This window comes from Cariama cristata, unplaced genomic scaffold, assembly GCF_000690535.1.
Source record: "Cariama cristata isolate BGI_N322 unplaced genomic scaffold, ASM69053v1 scaffold30044, whole genome shotgun sequence".
NCBI classification, from domain to species: Eukaryota; Metazoa; Chordata; class Aves; order Cariamiformes; family Cariamidae; genus Cariama; species Cariama cristata.
The window spans coordinates 20,597-33,627 of NW_009612853.1; the positions used below are offsets into that span (position 1 = coordinate 20,597).

The 13,031-nt window shown below is 41.9% G+C and overlaps 1 protein-coding gene across 1 annotated transcript in view; it reads left to right on the plus strand.

Annotated features, from left to right (window-relative positions):
* Positions 1–9,392, plus strand: part of LOC104160628 (serine/threonine-protein phosphatase 2A 55 kDa regulatory subunit B delta isoform) — a 22,490-nt gene extending 13,098 nt beyond the window's left edge. Inside the window, exons 6-10 of the mRNA XM_009698799.1 lie at positions 1,974–2,151; positions 3,011–3,175; positions 4,639–4,808; positions 4,897–4,988; positions 7,232–9,392. Coding sequence (XP_009697101.1) covers positions 1,974–2,151; positions 3,011–3,175; positions 4,639–4,808; positions 4,897–4,988; positions 7,232–7,511 — 885 coding nt within the window. The 3' untranslated portion in view covers positions 7,512–9,392. The remainder of the gene's footprint in view (positions 1–1,973; positions 2,152–3,010; positions 3,176–4,638; positions 4,809–4,896; positions 4,989–7,231) is intronic.
* The last annotated feature ends 3,639 nt before the right edge of the window (positions 9,393–13,031 follow it).

Genomic DNA, 13,031 nt, shown 5'->3' on the forward strand with positions numbered 1-13,031 from the left:
CCCAATATTACTCATATTTAACTTGTTCGGTCTTTTTTCTGAGAGTAAGAATCAAAAAATTAAACGTTGTGTGGGGTACTCTATGGTTAGGTAGAAGGTGTTTTTGTTAGAGGCAAGTTCTGAGCATTTGGAAAACTGAATGTATACTTGAACAGTCTTGACATTTTTCCACTTGCATAGTGATGTAGTGGTAGGGTTAGCGCTCCAAACTTGGGATCATTTAAAGCAGGAGCTCAAGAGATGAAACCATGTGGGGTTGGGATTTTTCTTGGGTTTTTTTATGTTGTTGTTACCATAAATAGGAATTGACCTGAGGCTCTCACTGCTTTCAAAGTCAGTGCCACTCCTGACGCTTGTTGGACTATACACTTTTGTGGGGTTTTATTGGGGTTTTTTGCCTTGCTTTTGCTCAAATTGAATATTGAACTGAAACTTTAGGTATACTTGAGCCTAATGTATAATCATGTTGGGAAAGGATATCCACTTCCTCTGGAAGGTGTCTTTCTACTCAGCGTGTGGGAGCCAAGATCTAATTGAGTATTCTAGTGAAAATATCTAAAAACAAGGAAATAAATTATGATGATTATGCCTTAGCCCAGTGGCTGGAAGCAGGTATGGCTGAAATTTTGGGTTCTAAAACCTTATCCTTATGTAGAAGTAGACTACCCATCTGGGAACATGGAGAGTCCAACATTACAAAGTACTGCCTATAGCACTGGAGTACCTTAGCATCTTCTTTAAACACTGTAGTATATTCAGGAATCATCAAGCTGAATGGGAGGAAGCAACAAAAAGCAAGGACCTCTCTCTTAAAAGTTAGTCTTCTAAATTTGCTGCTTTTCTGGGAAGGGAAGCTTGTGCTGAGCTGCCAACCTTGCCAGGTGCTACATCTTACAAGAAGAGATGATGGAATGCATCAAGTCTGAGCAACAGTTGGCTGAAGGGCAAAAAATGTTGCCTCACTTCCGTACGTTAAAATGATCAGGCTGTAGAGACCTAGAGCATATGTACATTGGGGCTTTATAGGCTTTTTTTGTGTATTTTGTTACAGAAATACAATGCCCATTTGTCCATAAAGAAGTAGACATGGAGGAGAAGCAGCACTTCAGAGCTGCATCCTTTGCATAGAGACCATGGCACATCTAAGTAACCATTCCTGATAATTCACGTTAATTCATTTTCAATTTTAGAACCAGGCTAGGAACACTCATGTGGTGAGATAGGAAAATTGACTAATAAAAAGTAATGGATTAGTTTTACTCATTACAGTTTGATGCAAAAAGAGTGAGAGATACAAACATGGTGAAAGCAATTACAGAGCTGTTGGATTAATCTGTTTCTTTTTCCAGGAAGACAGATTATCTTGGACACTGTCATAACTTTTTTCTTGGTTGGATGATGTAAGTTAGTGTTCTGTTGTCGTATGTACTGGAACAGTATAGGACGTCCTTGGGCAACCTTAAACTATCCACTCTCTGGTCAGTGAGAAGGAGCTAGAGGGAAGCTTAGTCCATTTGACCCTGACAAACTGTATCGCCCTGTAGATCAGCCAGTCATGGAAATGGGGCATCCAGGTGTTCCTAAAAATTGTACTGACTGTTCAGTGAACAAATTCTTTGCAAACTGTTCTTACCAACTTCACGAGCGCCCCTCTAAGATATGGGATCATTTTTAAGTGGTTGTTTCAGATTAACATAATCTTCAAATAGCATTATAAACATACACCATTTTCCTGTTGGATGAGGTACAAAGTTTCTGTATTTGGCAGGTAACTTCTGCAGAAGTCAGTGTCTGAGGTTTTGTGTTGGTAGTATGCAAGGTCAGCAGTCATAGGCTATTACTTTTCTTGCTCAGTAGATTTCAAAAGTGTTTAGTCACTAAATCAAAACAATCTGTGGTGTGCAATTAATTGATATCTTCTGAATCAGAAGTCAGTTTTATGCCAAAATTGACTGTTCTTTTTCATGTTTCAGGTGCCAATATTGAAACCCATGGACCTAATGGTAGAAGCAAGTCCCAGGAGGATATTTGCAAATGCACACACTTATCACATAAACTCTATTTCAGTAAACAGTGATCACGAAACATACCTTTCTGCAGATGACCTAAGAATTAACCTATGGCATTTAGAAATCACAGATAGAAGTTTTAGTATCCTTTTTTTGTTCTCCGTGAGCACTGGGGAACATCTAAGTTGTGTATGCTTAAGAAGATCACTTTAATTTTACTAGTTAGAGTAGGTGTTTGAATCTAGGGATTGAAATTCAGGATTTTAAAACCTGGAGGTCTAATAACAGTGAAAGCAGGCCTTAGGATGGTCTCATTCATCCTTGAGTGCAAGCGTTCTTTCAATGGAAAACTGCCAGTAGAAATACCATAGATTGATTTCTAAAGAGAAATTGAGGAATTTTGGGAACATCCTTTATTTGTGGAGTTCAGTCAACTTAAATAAGAGTTGAAAGATTTGAAAAGTAGATCCTTTGTTAATGTAGATACTTCTTTCCAAAGTTTAGCGTCTCTTAACTGTCAAACTGACACTTCTCTTAAAACACGTTTCAATTTTTTCTCGTGTCAAATGATATCATTAACTGCAGAAGTAATTTTCAAATCTTTTTGCAAGCCTGTGTATTCAAAACTAATAGCATGTCCTACATTGACAAATCTGCACCAAAAGTAAAAGTTACCACAATACTGAATGTTCAATAGGTCATATGCAAGTTTTCTAAAGCTTTAGGTAAATAGATGAAGTATATTCAGTGTTCAATAGGAAGCATTAAGAAAGAGACTTGAGAGAAGTCTGAAGTTATGTCTAGCATCTGTTAACATTGATTTGCAAAATCTAGACTTTTTTTTTGGTTTTAATCTACTTGGGTCACTTTGTATAGATTGCACACGATTAAAATTAAGATCTTACCCTGATTTTCTACATGGTATTTTTAATATTTTTCAATAATTATCTAGAAGTTATTTGAATGTGAAATATTACATGCCTTTACAAAAACCTTCCCAGATATTGTAGATATTAAGCCAGCTAACATGGAGGAGCTGACAGAAGTGATTACTGCTGCAGAGTTCCACCCTCATCACTGTAATGTGTTTGTCTACAGTAGTAGCAAAGGAACTATTCGACTCTGTGACATGCGTTCTTCAGCCCTCTGTGACAGGCATTCAAAATGTAAGTTAGGATGCGTCTTTGCTTTATGGGTTTTTTGCTTTGTTTTCATGCAAACTAGAGTGTATAGGTGTTCTGCTTATAAATGAACATACCAAGTTCTACTTATTGGGAAAGAGCATACAAGGTAAGGGGTGGTAGTCTTGTAGAATGGAACATTTTAATTGTCTTGTTCTAGGCCATCAACAAGCAGAAGTGTAGCATGAGACAATTGACGATCTGACTCTGCTCCTGTTTACCCATTTATGCATCATAAACTGATGGGAACAAGTGCTTTTGGCACCAGTGAGACCTGTCTTCTGTCCAGACTCAGTCTTGGTGCTTCTCAAAGGTATCTGCTTATCAAATGCAAGTTCAGGGCAGTTTATTCACCTTTGTGCATTAGAAACTGGGCTGATGCTGCCAGATTCCATTTACTTTGTGACCGTTTGCAGCTCCTAGCGTAGAACTAATTCTTAAGAATATGCACTGCATTTGAAGCAAGTTTCCAGGGATGAAAGGGCAATGCTCTTTAGTCTGAGCCATGCAGACTTATGTAGGTGAGGAAAGCTTTTCTATTGAAGTCATAAGGATAACTGCCTACACCTTGCACGCAGCATCTCATTTCTTGTTTGCTACTGTAATAGTTGTGGTTTATTAGTATTACTAGTCCTCTGGTGTGACCTGCTATTCTGATATTTGCAGGTGAGCTTTCTATAGTGCAGATAAGGTTTTCTTGGTGGTGGAAGGAAATACTTGTGCAATGGGAAACGTAGAATGCTAGGCGACTTCATCTGTTTGACTTAGTGTTGCATTAAATTACTTAGAAGCACTTTATTTTTTAACTGCTTGTGACTGAATAACATCCTGTTAAAAGGAGTCTATTCAAAAATGAAATAAATAGTTCTGGGTAGCTTGTGTCATGAAACGTTGACTTCAGAGATTGACTCTTCAATTTAAATGATGCATTTCTTTATCTGCTTTCTAAAACCATAAAAATTGCATTTTCAAGTGTGGATACTAATATTTCAGTAGGTTGCATTGTACAACTTTTTTTCAGATCTAAAGAAAAGTGTGTTGTACAGTAGTCTTAAAAAGCATGGGTGGTACATTAACATACTGTGTTTGGGATGCTGATGTTTTCATCTGCTCTTTTTCATCATGATTTGTAGATCAGTTGTAATGTTTACTGTACCCATGTGCTGGTTTTTAACTTTTTTTTTCTCCAATTCATCCCTAAGACCCGTGAATTGTAGTTTGCTGATCCTGTGCTCCCCTTGAGAATGTTGGAGAGAGGTATCTAGCAATCTGATGACTTAAGAGCATAATGTTATTCAACAAGGGATTATTTCTAAAAAAGTATTTAACAGCAACTATCTTTCAGAAGAAACTAGTATATTGATTTAAAATTTTCCAAGTACTAAAAAATGTTCAAAGCCATAAAACTTGGTGTTGGTTTCATTTGTAATTGTGTCTTCTGTCTACAGTTTTTGAAGAACCTGAAGATCCTAGCAGCAGATCATTTTTTTCAGAAATAATATCATCGATATCTGATGTAAAATTCAGTCACAGTGGTCGATACATGATGACAAGAGACTACCTTTCTGTTAAAGTGTGGGATCTCAATATGGAAAACAGGCCTGTAGAGACATATCAAGTATGGTGTTCAAGTTTTCTTAAATACCCTTCCTTTCCCTTTTCTTCTTTTTCTTTATGTCTAATATCAATTTAAATGTTCCAAAAAGGTTCATGAGTATCTTCGAAGCAAGCTTTGTTCTCTTTATGAAAATGACTGCATCTTCGACAAATTTGAATGCTGCTGGAACGGTTCTGATAGGTAAGTTGAGGTGTTCGTTTTGGTTTGGTATTTTGGTTTTCCCTCAGCATGAGGAATTTGGTTTCCAGTCTTGAAAGCTGTATCAACTGGGGTTGGGTTTTTGGGGGTTGGTTTGGGTTTTTGGGGTTTTGGTTTTTTGGGGTGTGTTTTGAGTTTTTTTTTTTCTGCAAAAACACTTCTTTCTTCAATCCTCCACCCTCCGATTGCAGAAGTGGAATAAACTTTTGTGTGTCAGTTTGCTTCCGATATGAATTGTTGCCGAAGTTTTATATAGTCAAGACTGGCCATTTCACACCATGAAAATGTGGCTCAGTTTTATTCTTAAAGTGTATGCAAGAAGGTGCATTCAGTGTCTTGCAAATTGAATCTTCTTTCCATGTTCTCTGTAGGCTAAAGAAGATAAAACTGCATTAGATAATTACTCACATTTGTTGCAGACAGTGGAAATATGTCTTGCCTGCAAGTTGTGGAAGCGTTATAATCAGATAGCAAAGCCACTGTATTGGCACAAATGGTGTATGCTTCCTGTCACGAGCTATGGTAATACCAGCTACCTGTTAAAATGCTGTCAGAAACCATGGATAAGATCATGGCAGATCTGGATCTTGTATCTGGATGCTTTGTGTTGACTTGCCTTGGGGATTCTGGTGGTTTGGGGTGGGTTTTTTTCGGTAGATTTATGAGTGTATCTGAAATACCTAAACCAGTGACTTGTCTGCTACCAAGTGCTTGCAAGCTGTTTAATGAAAAGGTATCAGTTTTGATTTGATGGTAACAGGATCAGGCTGTGAAACAAGCTTTGGCCTAAATCCATCAAATACTCAAGAACAAAAGATCTACCACATGGTTTAGATGGGGACAGTGATCAGGGAAGTCAAATCTCATAAGCTGTGCACAGGAGTCAGCAATGAAAGTGAAACCTGCCTACCTTGCTATTGCAGTGATAGTTGAGATTGCGTGTACTGCTACATGCCGCTTACTTACTCAACTCAGAAGTAAACAGTATCAAAGAAATGTGGTCACTCTAAATACGAAGTTGCAAGTGGCTTTGAGTTAGAAGGGAGAAATCATACTGTATCAGTCAGTTTACAAAAAGAAATTGCTAGCAATATTTACAATATCTAACATAAAATGCATGAAAGAAGTGGCGTATGTTTTTCAGTAAGCTAAAATGCAAAGAAACTGACCCTTATTTCTATGGGTTTTTTCAAGCAACTCCAGATAGTCTATTTTGGAGGGGAGGCAAAAATCAAAGGTCGGTCGTCTCATTTGAACATATTATAAGAACATAAGTTGTCATGGAAGTTGTGATGCTCACCTACCTTTGAAAAAGAAAAAAATATCTCAGTGCATTCCTTAATACAATCTATGGGGTATATGTTGTGGTAATAGTATCTCATTCTTCTCCTAGTTATTAATTTTTTTTAATGCCATGAAGACAATCTTTGTTGGCAAATAAGGTGACAAGGGTGAGGCAGTGGTGATTTTTACGATCTGTGCGACTTCTGCCATGTGGGAAACAGCTTTTCCAGTTTCAAGTGGTAGAGATAAGTGTTCAGTACAGAAAATAATGAACAATTCAGCCTCAATTTCAAGCATTTGTGTGTGTGTGAGAGCTACAAACAAGCAGTTCATTGGAAGTCAGAGATACGAAAGCATTTTCAGATGCACGTCTTTCTCTGCCTTGTTCAAAAGCATGTTTGATACTGTACAGAAACTCTGAATTGTTCCTGCAGGGCTGCAGCAGACATTCACACAAGGGGTTCCTTTTACTGATTCAAGACAGTTTTTTGTAATTAATCCATTGGCGTGCTCATGGTCAGTGTGTGCACAGGGCAAAGGCAGACACTTTTGTTTGTGATAGTCTGCTGAAACGAAGCAGTTCACAATGGCTTTGCTTCCACCATGACTTTTGTTGCCATGGGATAAAGGGATGGAGTAGCAAGAGGGAAACCCGCTTTGCTCACAATAAGGTGACCAAAGCATAAGACTGCTGCTGAGTGCCGGTGGCAGGAGCGAGGTCCAGGGGAAGGCCTGGAAGAGAAAGTGGTGGAGTGAAAGCGGTGCTGAAGTCCAAATGGAATTGAGCAAAGGCGTACATCAGAGAGGAGAAGGGTGTAATGCCACATACTGGGCATGAACTTTGTCTGACAGTCACCTTGTGTGTAAGAGCGGGCAGATGGGTGTTGAATACTGTTTCTGGAAACCTGCTAAGATTTGCCTTTTCTTCTGCTTTTCAACAGTGCTATCATGACTGGATCTTACAACAATTTCTTCAGAATGTTTGACCGAAACACACGACGGGATATCACTCTAGAAGCATCCAGGGAGAGCAGCAAACCTCGTGCCATCTTAAAGCCACGTAAAGTGTGTACAGGTGGTAAAAGAAAGAAGGATGAAATAAGCGTTGACAGTCTGGACTTCAACAAGAAGATTCTTCATACAGCATGGCATCCCATGGAGAACATCATTGCTGTAGCTGCCACCAATAATTTGTATATATTCCAGGACAAAATTAACTAAAGATGACTTACTTGAGGACAGAGTCGTCGTCTTGCATAGTTAAGCTCAGTTGTTTATCTGTAAAAGAGAAGGCCTTGTTGTCCTACCAGTGAAGAACATTGATGCACTTACTTCCCTTTAGATAAAGGAGAGGATCTGGCCTGGTTTTTGAGCTCATGGTGTAGTTCTGCCTTGGGTGGGGGTAGGGAGCGTCAGTGTCAGTTTTCTGGGAGAAACCCTCTAGAGGCAGAATTGATGGACAGTGCTCAATAAGGCCAATACTCACATGTATTTATTTAAGTCTGAGCCTTCCTTTCCAGTTTATAGACCAAAAATTTAACACCCAAGAGGAAAAATTGTCATAAAAATGTAATTTCTCTCTCTCGCGCTCTTTCTCTGCTGTATTATTTGGGCCTTTCAAAACATATATTGTGCTTAATGCCTGTAAACATTCCTCCTCTGGCCTGTATCTAGGCTTAGGTGTTTTTACCTTTGAGCACTTAGGTAGGTCTTGAGTTGGGTTCGTAGACAGGTTTCCATGAATATTTACTCACCAACTGTATCTATAACCACACCTTCTGGTGTAAACCACTTAATAAAATAACAAACTATAAAAAGTGTTTTTAAATCTGAAGGTATGTATTCAGTCTTTTTATTTTTTTATTGCATGTACTGAGATTGTGCAAAATAATTCTGATGGGCAGATTTGACAATGTTTGCCCCAAAACACTGATTTTTGGCAGACTAATACAAACTTTTTTGTGTAGTATTTCAAATTCTAAATTTAGAGTTTCCATGAAATTGTCATTTAGTTTAAGTTGCACTGGTTTTCTTGTAAAACGCTGTCTGTGTACCAAGTAGGAGACTGACAAAAGGTTAGCATAAAGACATCCACAGCCTTAACAGAAAGTGACCACCTTGCACAGAAGGGAAAAGAAAACATTTAACAAGTTTTCTTCTTTGAAGATAAAAATGCAGTTTATCTGATGCATCTCAGTGTTAGATAGAGACATACCTTATGTGCATTATGTTTTTTAACCTTTTTAGTATTTGTCATGAAGATATAGTTTATTTTAAATATTTGGCATAATATATTATAGTTCACATTGCAGTTCAAGCCAGCAAAAAAGAAAAAAAAAAACAAACCAACCTATGTCGATTATGCCAAGCAGCAACGCAGCTTAATCCATTTTAGCACGTTCTGACTTTAGCACCAAGATGTCGGAAAACACTGAGGCCACAAGCTGGTGTTGGCTGCGTTTGTTGTAACTCTGTTCTTGCTAACTTTTTTTTAAGCCTTAGGTACTTTTTTTTTTTTCCAAAGAGGCCTAAAATGCATCAACCTTCTCTTCACCCAGGACTAGCCTGGGTGGGAAACTGGTCCTGAAGCTGTTGCAGCACGTTTTAGTAGCATCGAGTAGTGAGTAGTATTGATTTACACTCTCTGAAATGTGCCTGCAAATTAGAAATTCTTTCTGAATGACGAGATACCCTGAGCTTCCCAGAGGAAATACAGAAGTGTGGTTTACACTCCATTTTTCTTAAAATGAAGGTGTATGATGATCACTGAATCAGATCTGCATATGCAAGAGCAAAATGTCTCCGTTCTTACCCTCCCGATTAATGTCCGTAGAGTGCCACTCTTGTTCACAGTAAGCTAGTAAGTACAACTAACTTTGAGGTTCTACAAATAAAGTTTAAATTAAAAAAAAAAAAAAATCTTATACTGTATATTGGTTGTGACACTATTTGAAAATCTTGAAATGTGGAACTTCTGGGTCGCTAAAGCATTAGATTTGACCTTGTTCCTAAAATACGTAATAGAGCTAATACGGTGGGATTGTACATACTTGTTCAATTATTTTGACCAAAAAAGTTTAATAAATTTTAAATGTTTACCTGGACTTGCTGTGTGTATTTTGGCAACTTTTTCTTCCGTTTCTGAGAGAACTGGCCAAATGAGCCAACCCGAAGATTGTTTGTATTTCCGTTTAAAATGGGTAGTTTCTGAATGGTCATACCTCTTACTCGGAAAGCTGTCTGTTCATACTCGGTGAATATATTAGTGCTGTCTATTTTTGATCTATTTTTTCAGCAAATGTAAGTGGAATATGAGTAAAAAAGAAAAAGGATAAGATGGAATCTTCTATTCTATAAAACATGATTTGCTTGTACCACTTTCAATTAAATAGTTTTTGATGATTCATGAAATTTTTATCATTTCATTGTATCTAAAAAATCAGACTTTATTGCCCATTTGATAAAATTGTTGTGTTTTCAGATATTTGCCCAAAGCCACCCTTGACTTCTGGGACCAGTTCAAGAGCATTGCAGTACTCGCCCTCTCAATACCCGAACAGTTAACTCCCAGGAGGCAGAGCATCTCGGCGGAGGGGTGAGGCAGGGGCGGTGGTGGGGGTATTGTGTTAGAGAGACAGCGCTTGGCTTTATCGGGTGAAAGCCCTCCGTGTGTGTTCTGACAGGGGTCGGCCTGGTACAAAGTGCAGATCCGCTTTAGGGAATCACGGAATGGTTTGGTTGGAAGGGACCTTAAAGCCCACCCAGTTCCAACCCCCTGCCCTGGGCAGGGACACCTCCCACCAGACCAGGTTGCTCACAGCCCCATCCAACCTGACCTTGAACACTCCCAGGGATGGGGCAGCCACAGCTTCTCTGGGCAACCTGTGCCAGTGCCTCACTACCCTCACCGGGAAGAATTTCTTCCTGATATCTCGTCTAAATCTTCCCTCTTCCAGTTTAAAGCCATTGCCCTGCAGGTATTGCTGAACAGGGAGGTAACTTCAGGCCTTAGTTGTTTTTGAGGAAGTAACTGGAAGAGCAGAAGTTGTCTGTACTAGAAATTGGAGGTACGATCTTTGAAACTTGTTTTAAAGTCACTTTTTTGATATGATGAACCCTTAATGTCCAGTTAACTGAGGCTTAGGTGAACATTGTGTATCAAAGACAGTTTCTGTAAACCTGAGAGAGTTTTGTTCATCTTCCTCACTTCACAAGGCTTGTGCGTGTGTTTTAAACTGTCAGCGTAGTTGTTCTTTAGTGAGCAGAGAGTAGGCAGCTGTGGTAGCTGCAATGACCGGTTACGTGCCGAGAAAGTATTGGGAGAAGATGAACCACCCTCAGAGGTCTGCTGCTTCCTCTCGGGGATGGGTTTGGAGATTGCAGGAATGGGATTTAAGATTAAGCTCTGAATTCTGTTGTCATTTTACACTGAGCACAAACAGACGGAGAGAATTTCCTCTTGGAAATGCCAAGTGACTCTGGAAAAAAATTGTTGGTAAGGTGAAGAAAGAAACGTGTGGGGGTGTGTAAATACAGCCGGGGGGTCTGTCAGGGATGGGGGGGTTTGGCATTGATGCACCGCGGTTTCTGGAAGCAGGACCTGGAATCGGTATCGAATGGTGGTGGCCACGCTCCTCTGGATGCCGGCCTCGGGGCCGGGGGTGGGCGGCGAGGGGTGCTGCGCCTGGCTGAGGGACAGCTGGGGTACAGCTCACACCCTGGTGAAATCAAGTGCACTTCCAAAGAGCTCAGGCGCTTAACTTGTACTTTTAATTTCCCAGGGAAAGGAAACGAGGAGGGGGTTGAGAGAAGACGCGGGCAGGGGAGGAGCGGAGTCGCAGGTGTTCACGGGCCCTGGCCTGGACTCGCCCCACTGGGAGCACAGGGGCCTTGGTGGGCACCGTCGTGTGGGGTCGGTGGTCCCTGCTGCGGGGTGGCCGCCCCGCAGACCAACCTGATGCTGTGTGTGTTACCTACCAGAACGCTCTTTTTAGGCTCAACAGTCAGAGAAATTGGTTTTGTCAAGCTTTGAACCAAAGGTCCTTGTTTTGTACCCTGCCCAAAGGCTGTGCCTAGAAATGAAGTAACCTGGCAGGCGTGCAAGGACTTTCCTATGGGACTGCCCCATCCTGGAATTACAGAAGGGGGGGAGCAATATTTTCCTATGCCCATGGTAACCCCTGCGTCACCAAATGCAACCTGGTGTGGTGGGTTGGGGTTTTTTTCTCTCTCGAAGGGTTTCCACCTCCCAGCTGTTCGAGCGGCTCTGGAGGCCGATGCCTGGGTGGGGGACGATCCCCCATCGCCACGGATGGGGCCTGGGAAGAGGAGCAAGTGTCACCTTGTGAGCAGGAATTCACAACCCAGGAGCTGCCGGGTGTCCCGCCGGGCTGAGGGCCTGCAGTCAGGAGAGGAGCCCCAGCCGTCCGGATTCACAACGCGCTTCAGGTGAACGTCGAGGGAATCAAGATGTGGCGGGATGGCTGCTGCGGACCTCTCCCCTCGCAGACAGCGAGGGGCTTACGGCGAGGGGCGAGGGGGAAAGGGAGGGCCAGGTGCCGGACTCCTCAGCGTGACGCAAATCTGTTCATCAGCTGTAGAAGAAATACTTGGGGTTTTGTGGTCCTGTTCTTTGCATCCAGGGTTTTTAACGGGCAGAAAGGGCCCTGTGCTAATCGGGTTGGGTAAGGGGAACCAGCCTGACTCTTCCCTGGTCCGAGTGATGGCGACCTGGCGTCTGAGCCGCTCCGAAGAGCGAGCTGTAACTCAGAGCAAGCACGTCTGCGGCTCTTCCGTGGTGCTGAGCGCTGGGTAGTACGTGGACACGCAGGTGGCTGCAGCCATCCGTGTCCCATTTAACTCACTTTTGACGTAAAGGTCTTTTCCTGCCTTACACCAAATTTGATCCAAACTCCAGTGGTGCTTACAAAACTGGTGGTAAGAAGCTACATTAAGCCTTGATGAGTATGAATTTCACAGGCACATTTGAGCAGACAAAATTCTGCGTTTGGCTGAGCTTCTAACAGGACGCAGAGGGAGATCTCCGGGGTCCGGCGGCAGCTCTCCCTGGGATGGAGTCTCTGCCACTCCGGGCCGTGTTCGTAGGCGGCTCCTGGAGTAAATCTCCTCCTCCACGCAAACTGAGGAGTCTGCAGAGAGAACAGAAACTGGTTTCGCAGCAAACCCTTTCTGTTGTAGCATCCTTGAAAGCTTCAGTCTCAAGCTCAGCTTCTCTCTTTGCCTTCGCTACCTCCTGACAGCGGCCCTTGTACGCCGAGCCCACCCAGGCGCTGCCTCTCTCACGGCGTCCTTTGCGGTTACGAACTGCACGTGCAGTGCATCCCACCTGCCCCACAGCCATCGCTTGGCCTCTGACTCTGCTCGTTGTTGCTGAGGATTCCTTTCCACTAGTAAAGCAAAGCATGCTGAAATGCAAAGCTTTGAACCCAGGTAGAGAAAATGCTTTAAGACTGCAACAAACTGATCGCTGCTCTGGAGCAAGAACGGGCTTCTGCTGCGTGCCTTGAGAGCCTCCGGGGACAGCTTGCATGGGACTCGGGAAAAAGCCAGGATCCATAACAATGCTTTCATGACTTCCTTTTAATATTTGGTAAGTTTTTAATACCGCAGCTTTACTGAACGCATTTCTTGCACAAAAGTATGCAAGCCTTCAGCGTGCCCTGCGCTGGCTGCCGCTGGCACGAGCTTGCCAAGCCAGGACAAGCTCCGCTTTCAAAACGG